This window comes from Lolium rigidum, chromosome 4 (genome assembly GCF_022539505.1).
Source record: "Lolium rigidum isolate FL_2022 chromosome 4, APGP_CSIRO_Lrig_0.1, whole genome shotgun sequence".
Lineage (NCBI taxonomy): Eukaryota > Viridiplantae > Streptophyta > Magnoliopsida > Poales > Poaceae > Lolium > Lolium rigidum.
Genome location: NC_061511.1, coordinates 266,383,260 through 266,392,601, shown reverse-complemented (window position 1 = coordinate 266,392,601; position 9,342 = coordinate 266,383,260). Strand labels below are relative to the sequence as shown.

Below are 9,342 nucleotides of genomic sequence, written 5' to 3'. Positions count from 1 at the left end.
GCATGGAATGTGAGATGTTCTTAATTAACAATTGGTTAATAATGACAAACCACGAAATTCTTGGTACACATAAGAAGATAAATAAAACTCACAAGAACGCATTGTTAATTAAGAATGATGACATTTCATTGATGTCAGTCTCTCCAAGATGAGTAGAGATATTTGCATATGCCCAATAGTCACATTGATAGTTTTTTTTGTTTGCAACCATTTGAATCAGGCTAGCCTTATGAATTCCGATACTACATAGAATATTATATTTGCAATTTGGATTTAAGAAGCTAAGGGACATATTTGAAGGGATTAGACTTTTCCAGGTGTATGAGGTGGATAAGGTCTTTCAAGAGTAAGGTTATAACCAAGAAAAATATCTTGAGTGCTGTTGAATTGAAATCAACTATAAGTTTAGAACGGCATCAAATTTTCCAAAGTTAATTCCAAATAAAATAATGCAAGGGTTACTGGTTAAAAGCATCCTGTGACTAACTAGAATAGCCACATAAAAATCCACGATATCATCAAATGTACCAAAGTTAATGTCAACTTCTAAGTGATACAATTATGAACTTTTAGCAAGGCTTGTATTTTTCAACGCTATCAATATCTACATGTCTTGACCATATGTGAATCATGTTTGATTGCTACACTAAAGTATGTAATAAAAAAACATTTGCCACACTTATTTGTGTTCATGCTAAGGTACGCATCGCACTTTATCACACTCTCGATATAAGCTTGCCACACTTTTCTAAGCATGTAAAGTACACAATAAATTCCAGTTTTTGATGTGTAATGTAGCTAGGGATTCTAGTTGCAACGTCTAGATCCTCAAGTGATCATATATTGATGTCATCTTGATGTCTCTTATATTGTTACCGAATAATATTACAAAGACCATATTTCTGCAGAGGCACCGTGATGTTAATAACCGCCAACAATGTCAGAATATCACGAGTACATTTCTCGAGACCAATATACACACACATTTTTACAAGATACGGTTATTAGTGTACACCAAGTTTACGAGAATCTAGACTAGAACTAATCGTGTCATGGCATGTTCACAGCAGAAACAACATAATGGAAGGAAAAAAAAAGGAACATATCCAGTAGCATCCCTTTTTCAAGAGACGAGATGACCTGCAGTAAATAAGAGCACAATATATGAGTAAAACTAATGAAAGCTTTTATTCCATGGATAACGTTTCTGTTAAAACCGAGAGAACTACACATGTAGCAACGTTTAATACATAATCTTTGCCAAATGTAATGCAACTCAAATCTAGTGCCTAGAATCCTAAGAAGTGAAAAATCTACAAGTACAAACCTATATGTCTAAGCCCGATAAAAACAGGTCTACAAATAACCTAACATGGGTGCATTGGCAAAGAAATATGGATGAACTTCTCACAATATGCACGTCGGCAATCTATACCCTATATAATTCAATAGGTGATCTCCAATGAATCTACATCCTGACACTTATTCTGTGCTTTCCACTGAATATGCAAGGTTATCAGGTCGCTTTCCCTTACGCAAATTCAATTGTCGTCCATGCCGAAGGCAACCATCTGTCACACACGGTAGCCCCAAAATTGCAGGGTCTACCTCTCTACCCTTTGGCCCTAAAGTTCCAGTAGGGAGGTAATGTTAACTACAACTCATGATGGGATATAAAATTGGTTGTATGATTGGTGGTGTTGCAGCTGATTTTGATTGGTTTTGGACGTTAAATTATTTATTTACCTTTCTTATTAACATTTGATTTGATTTGAGTAGCGATACCAATATATTGGTGCTGCATTAGTCTGCTAAAAGTTACTGCCACTCTTTCATACTATGTTTTCAGAACTTTGTTTTGTTATGTTGACCGTTTGATGAAAATCCAACCAAGCTGAAGATCTGATTTGAAGATTGCCGTCGATCATGTAAGAAAGCTACAATTATTTTGGTACGGTGATTTTTTATAACCATGCATGTTGTTGTATCAAAGTTACATTTTACGACCCCCCTATTATCAGCGTCATATTATTCATAGATAATTACTTAATTGTTGCATCTAGTTATATACTATATAAACAAACCCCACTAACAATCGGTAATTGCTATTTTTGTGTTCTTGCATTCTTTTAAATCATGTCCATCTGATTGCATTTGTGTTCACATGCAACGTTTTGATTTCAGCTCATCGTTTGTCTGCACCCATCAGTTACCACTGCTAGAGCACCTCCGCCACTCCACTTCACTCTTTTCTCTGATCGTCGACAAAGTTGTTCACACATGTGTCACGTAGTAGGATACAATGCTGAACCCCTGGACCTCTGCTGCGCAACTCCAGCCGTGCAGGGGTTGTCGCACAACAGAGGCAGGGGAGAATGAGAGACAGGAAAAAATTAGACCTGATTATTTATTGATTTCCTCCCGTAAGAGTCTAGGGGCATGCAAAAATAGCCCACGTACATTACTTGAGGCCTAAGGCCAGAATCCTAACAAACTTGGAAAGTACTAATAACTTGGAAACTACCTCTAGAGATATAATCCTCTTAAATTGGAAGGACACAGATTGATTTCATACGATTTGCTGCACTACTAAAGCCTTCATGTGACATATCTTCCCCCCTCAAGAATCAGCTCGTCCTCGAGCTGATAAGCTAGACAGGGCTGCTAGAAATCAGCCGTTATCAGCTGCATTATCATCATCGAGGAATGGATCAACCTCCATGATATACAACTTTTTGCAGCGGTGACTAGGGCCAAATTGCTCGTCACGGTTGAAACATAGGCCCTTGTCTCATCAGGTTACCATCTCCGCCTGAGATAGTGTGCGCCGTGGGAGCCTAGATCGTGCTACAGCCACTCCTCCTGGTGGTGGGAGAGCTGGAACAGGGAGAACATCAGACCATTGGTTGCTCTCACGGCTGGTTCTGGAGCTGGGGTGCAGTTTCCCCGACGTTCACAAGTACGCGCCAAACTCATTGCCTTCAATAGAGAAGTCGGCCGCCACATCTCCACATCGAGTGTGAGAGGCTCCTGGAGATTAGTGGTGTAAATCATAACCTGTTGGGCAGCGGTAGGCACGGCGCACGACCAAGTAAGGCATTGAAATGCTTGTTGAAGTCTGCCACCAGGCTCGTGCACTTGAGCAAGATGAGCTCACCAAGGGCGTTGCTACGTGAAGGTGGACCAAATTGGGTGTGAACCAACTCAGTAAACCGGTGCCATGGAGGCGGGCCGTAGACATCCTTGTAGTGGCCATACCACAACTGGGCGTCGCCCACGAGATGGAAGGAGGCAATACCCACCTTCTCAGGTTCTGCTATGCGTTGAAGAAGAGATCGCAGCGGTTCAGCCAAGACATCGGGCCGACCTCGCCATCGTAGGTGGGAAACTCCATCTTGAAGTAGCGTGGTGGCCTGTCATCCGCCGTCTTGTTGATGGGGAGCGACGACTGGCTGAAGGGGTTGCCATTTTTGCCAGTGCTAGGGTTACAAGAAGGATGTTCACCCTTCTCTACCCTAAGGATCGCCAAATTGTGTGCGCGTGTCTGCTACGCACAGTACCAAAGAGGTTGTCCACCTTGACAGCGAGAGCCTTCTAATCTGTAGCAAGTTTCTTCTGATCTTCGCACATGGTGGTCTGAGTGTTGCACAAAGCCAGCATGGATTCCTAAATCTTCTCGAGCTTCTCTTCAAAGGACATGGCGACGTCGGACATGGTGGGAGGGACGGGAGGGATGGATCTGTATCTGATACCAAATTGTCACAGAGTGGGATACAACGCCGAACCCCTGGACCTCTGCTGCGCAACTCCAGCCGTGGAGGGGCTGTCGCACAACAGAGACAGGGGAGAACGAGAGAGAGGGAATAATTAGATCTGATTCTTTATTGATTTCCTCCCGTAAGAGTCTAGGGGCAGGCATAAATAGCCCACGTACATTACTTGAGGCCTAAGGCCAGAATCCTAACATACTTGGAAAGTACTAAATAACTTAGAAACTACCTCTAGAGATATAATCCTCTTAAATTGGAAAGATAGAGATTGATTGCCTACGATTTGCTGCACTACTAAAGCCTTCACGTGACACATGTTGTTTGCATCATCGTCTCCTCTCAGAGCTCGTGAAGCAGCTCACGCCTCCCTTCTCAATCCCCTCAACTTGATTGGGTGGGTGGTACGATTCTGGTTCAGTATCATGTCCAACTCTCTGTTTTACTATCTGCAACACTAGTAGTCCTGGACACACATCGGTAAACTTAAAAAAACTCTACAAGCTAAGATAATACTAAGTGCATCTCCTGAGTGTTGCAGCTTGGGTTGACCCTTCTGTGTACCAAATGACACGCCCCTCGTCCCACCTTTTCAACACCGGTACTTACTAAGTAACTGTATGCTTACCAGGTGTTTGTAAAAAAGGCAAACCTCCAAAGCTGGTTACACATATGATTCTCAAAATTTGGGTGTAACCTTTTTTAACATTCTAATAGCATCATCTCAAAAAAAAAAGTTCTAATAGCATCATTTAATACTTAGTTATAACGCACACGTTAATGTCAGATAGGTTGGTTTATGTTCTAAAAATGTCAACCTTCCAAAACTGGTTACACAAGATTCTGGGTATTTGGCTAAGACTAGTTATACAACAACATAATTACTCTCTGGTTGTAGGTGAAAAATAGCAAATGAAGAATGTGTTGCATAAAATATGTATATTCTTCGAAATATGACGTGGAGGTAATATACGTGTATTGTAGAATGCACATCAACTTTGAATGAAAATGGAATATGCTGAAAAAACAAGAATATACAAAACTTGAGATACTAAAAAGAATCTAAATAATTTTTAAATGGGCCTAGCTTAAAAGAGGGGATGTGCACCTTTTACTATAACTTCTCCACATTCTGATACATTTGCTGTCAACAAAGATGCCGTTCGTTGTTTTCTTAGCGTGTGAAATACCACAACCTGGAGATAGCATAACACATTCCTTAGTGCTGCTAATAGTACTTGCAAAACAGATGAAAGAGATCAAGCAAACCACATGAAACATACAACTTACCGAAAAATGAACTTCATTATTAAGGCACTTTTGACTGTCCAAAGAGTCATTGGATATACTCATCAACATATTTTCCAACTGATAATTGCAGAAGAAAAACGATCAACATGAAAAGTTACCTAAGGTCACACAAATGTAATTATTTTCACTTCATCTGAAACTTAGAAATCTCAAATACACCCACCTCAACTGTAGTAGAAATACAGCTTCCATTGAAAGATTCAATAATATCACCTCTTTCGATGCCAATCTTTTCAGCATAAGATCCTTTCGACACCTAAGGTTCAATTAGCATTAAATAAGAATTATACACAAGAGAAAGGAGCAGATTTAGGAAGGCACTGTATACCTCTTGAACAATAAGACCGTCATCAATGTTATATGCACGCCATATATCATCAACAAAGGCAGGTTCTAGAAGCTTGATGGCCTCAAATATCATTCCTAGGTGGGGCCGAAGGATTCTCCTGTACAAAATCAAATAATCATTTAACATATTTCAGAGAATGTCACAAGCAAGTAACTCTTTCTATATAATCCATCATTCAGTGGAATCAAACTTATTTCAAACATGTTGAAAAAACTCCAATAGTAACGAAGTATTCCGATTCATATAGTTCAAAAAGTTCTAAAGGGAATGAGACATGAACAATAGTGGAATCCAGCTTCTTTCTAACAAATTGCAGCTAATTACATGAGAAATGTGCAAATGAATGATGCAAACATGCGAATTTAAAATGACATAACTACTAATTTACTTCTAGTGATTCGGTGAACTGTATATAGTTCTCCGCCTAACAATAAGCAAAAAAAATATAGGAGAGAGGATAAATACTATCACATAACTGATATCTGTCTACTACAACAAGCTCTACTACGACAAGCTTTGCCTAACTCCGGCGATGGAGGGGCGAGGACAGCGGTGCGCCTTCAGCTCGTGCTAGTGTTTGTAGTCGTCGCTAGGTGGTCCGAGTACCAATTTGTAATTTTCTTTACTTTTTGGGTTATTTGTACTACTGTTGATGATTATTAATAGATTGGTGGATTTCTTGCAAAAAAAAAACTGATAGAGAAAACGCACCCTTTACTCTTCCATGAAGCCCAACACTTGAGCAAAATGGAAGAAGGGATAAAAGACCCTAATGTGCAACTAATGTTGACCATTCCAACCACCGCTCCATCCAAGTCAATGACTATCCCTCCATCGTCATACTGGAAGAATTCATATTGAATAATGAGATGTTACAATAGGATAAAATACACTGACAAAAGATTGCGAGATAGAACATCAAAATACATAGGAGTAAAAAAATTCGAACTGTAAAAAATGCACATAAATCTCATGATAAGGCATGTTACCTCGTTATCATCATCATCATCATCATCATCCTCATCACTATCACTATCATGATCTGCACAATCAAAGTACATGTTGTGGTACCGCTCATACATGTCTGGATTAAAATATGCTGCCCGACCATATGTTATCCTTAGTTTCAATGAATTGTCTCTCCCTAGCCGAAAAACCTTCTGAGAAAATTTTACTCCTTCGTTAAAAGATGGCAAATGAACTGGTTGATCCACTTTAACACTCAAGACAGCAAGATCATAATGGGGCTGGTAGTAGAGTAGCTGTCCCTCTGCAGTGGTGCCATCTAGCAATTGAACGGTGACCTGAAAATTGTCTCAGAACAAATCATATTAAATTTTTAAGAAATGACAAATATATATTTTTAGAGAAAATGTATATGTTGTTTCGTTTATGATACTAAAAAAGTCCAACAGTAAAAGACATGCAATTTTGACTAGCTATCTTATGCCGAGGAGTTTATAAGTTTCAGATGGAACTAAGTAAAGTGATCTGATTGATAAGCATTTCATCCTGATGTATAGGAGACAAGAACCTGTACTGGAATGCAATTTAAAATTTTCAACGCGGTCATCATACAGAATGATTGTGCAAGAAAAGAAAAGCAGAAGGAATGCAATGCCCTGTGGGCTATGAAGATCTCATCCAAAATCGGAAAAACTGTTGGCACCTCTCTTCGAATTCTAATAGGAAGTGCACATATTATAATCACATGAAAATGGTAACCTGTTGTGTGTGTCAAGTGTGTGGCACAACATCCTGCTTTTATTAACTATACAGCTCATGATGCGTTTGGTCTCAACTGGATGAAGACCTGATAGAGCTTGTAGCTAATTTGAACACATCAGATGCGAAATACTGGGTTTTCAGAACTATAGAGGATTTTGGAGCGGCTAAGGTTTTAAAAAAACATTTGTTGCTTACTGGGCTATGTGGGCAACAAGATGGAAACTGCTTAAGCAAGGTGAATTCCTATGTCAACTGTAAGCATTCTAAATCGTATGAAGACTGGATTAGAGGTACTGGTGCTATTAATCCAATAAAAGGAAGTATCATGAAAAGCAGGAAGGGAACCAGGAATTATGCGAACAAAAATTTCAACACAGCACCGCTAAATCTAAAGATAAAGGTGTTGTTGCTTCTACTTGTCGAGATAACAAAAATGACATTTTCTTGCAGCTACTGTCATAACTATGCAGAGCTTCAGGCTGCCTAAACATTGTCAAGATCATGAAGGGAATGTCGAGATGCCCTATACGATGATCGTTGAAGATACAGAACGATTGATTGCATCTTTAATTTCTGGCCCTACGTAAGGGAATTTTAATTGTGCGCATGAGGGTAGAGATTCAATGTGGTGGCCACTCAATGGCAACACATCATGTAATCTGAGGTACCATGATGTTTAGGCAGCTCCTATTTCCGCTAACAAACTTGTTATGTCCATGCTAGAAAAAACTAAGATGTAAACTGAAAGTTCATAGACACATTGACTTACCTTAGCTTTCGAATCGTAATGTGCTTCGTCTATCCAGACGTCAGTGCTGGTGTCATTTGTGCGAATGAGATGTGCGGTCGTCAACACAGTGCCGGTTTTGCTCCCCTCGTCGAAGTCAATCCAGAAACCAGAGCACCGTTTGAGCGGCTCGCCACCTGCATCCATCCGTTCATGTTATTCATGCAAAACTTACATAAAGTTGTGCCAGCCATGATCGTGGACTAAATAAACAGAGAAGGTGGTTGTGCCAAATAGTACATACAGAGAGAGGATGAGATCCCAAGTAGAGATTTAGCGGCGGAGAGCACCGCCTTGCTTCCAGGTTCACGGATTGGGAGCAACCGCCGGGTGTGAAAAATGGTCGGAGTTTCGAAGCGATCAAGAGTAGGGATTTCCACCTTGTTGGGGGCTATACATCGATCACGCAACACAGTTAGTAGTAACCACCGGGGAAAGAAATCGAAGGAATTGACGCTGAGGATGGTAAAAGGAATCAGACCTGGTTTCTCATCTTTGTAAATCTCGTCGAAGAACGCCTTGGGGTCGGTGAAAAAAAGGTTCGCCCCTGGCAGCAGAACAAAAGATGAGTCCGTTTCTGCCGCCTTCTCAAGATTCCTCTTCTCCTTCCACATCTTCTCCCTTCTCCTCTCTCGCATTGTTGCTAGTCTCCGGCTCCACGCATCTTCCTCCTCATCCCTGATCCGTAGTTTCCTCTTATTCGCCTCCATGGTTCTTTTCTTCGTGGACCTCTCCACGGGCGCACTCATCTTGTTTCTTGGAGGAAATGAGCCCGGCTTTGAATTAACGAAGCCATCAACCGGCTAGGGGCAGAAGGGACTCTTTGACCCCTCCGTCCTCTCCCTCGCGTCGCCCCTCCAGGCGACCGGGGGGGAAACCCTAATCCCGCCGCCGCCGCCTTCCCCCTCCCCCTCCTCTCCCCTCGTCGCCCCCGGAGGCGGCCGCCGGCAAGGCCGTGCGACGCCGGTGATGGGGGTGGCGGGGATCTCTCCTCCGGGCCCCCGTGCGCTGCTGTAGGGAGGACGACGGCCGCGCCGGGGTGGCCTCCGCCGCGGGGCGAGGTTGGCCGATTCCCCCCGTCCCCCTTTCCGGCGTGGCCTCGCCGGCGCTGGGAAGTGGTGGCCGGGGCTTGAAGGCCTCCGTCGTCCGGGTCGGGGCCAGGACTCCAGGGCGGCGGCCCTGGGCGCAAGGCGGGGCACCGCCGGCCTGACGGCGGGCGGCCGGTGCTGATGCTGCGGACGGCTCCCTTTGGCCGCGCGGGCGGTGAAGGGGGCGGCGGGTGTGGGCGTGGTGTGGAGGTCGCCCCGATGGGCCTCTCGTACCAGATCTGAAGACGGAGGCTTCCCATCCCTGCGGTGCTCGTCGCACCTCCCCGGCCCCGGACTGCCTCCGGTGGCTGC

The 9,342-nt window shown here is 42.7% G+C and overlaps 1 protein-coding gene across 1 annotated transcript; it reads right to left on the bottom strand.

The window, feature by feature from the left end:
* Positions 1-3,050: 3,050 nt before the first annotated feature.
* LOC124648733 lies at positions 3,051-8,652 on the bottom strand. Its single transcript, XM_047188446.1, has 10 exons — positions 8,424-8,652; positions 8,187-8,333; positions 7,925-8,079; positions 6,417-6,731; positions 6,139-6,269; positions 5,407-5,524; positions 5,242-5,334; positions 5,058-5,135; positions 4,876-4,963; positions 3,051-3,313 (listed from the first exon to the last, which is right to left on the bottom strand). The coding sequence occupies exons 1-10, from the start codon at positions 8,650-8,652 to the stop codon at positions 3,051-3,053; spliced, it is 1,617 nt and encodes a 538-aa protein (XP_047044402.1).
* Between the last annotated feature and the right edge of the window lie 690 nt (positions 8,653-9,342).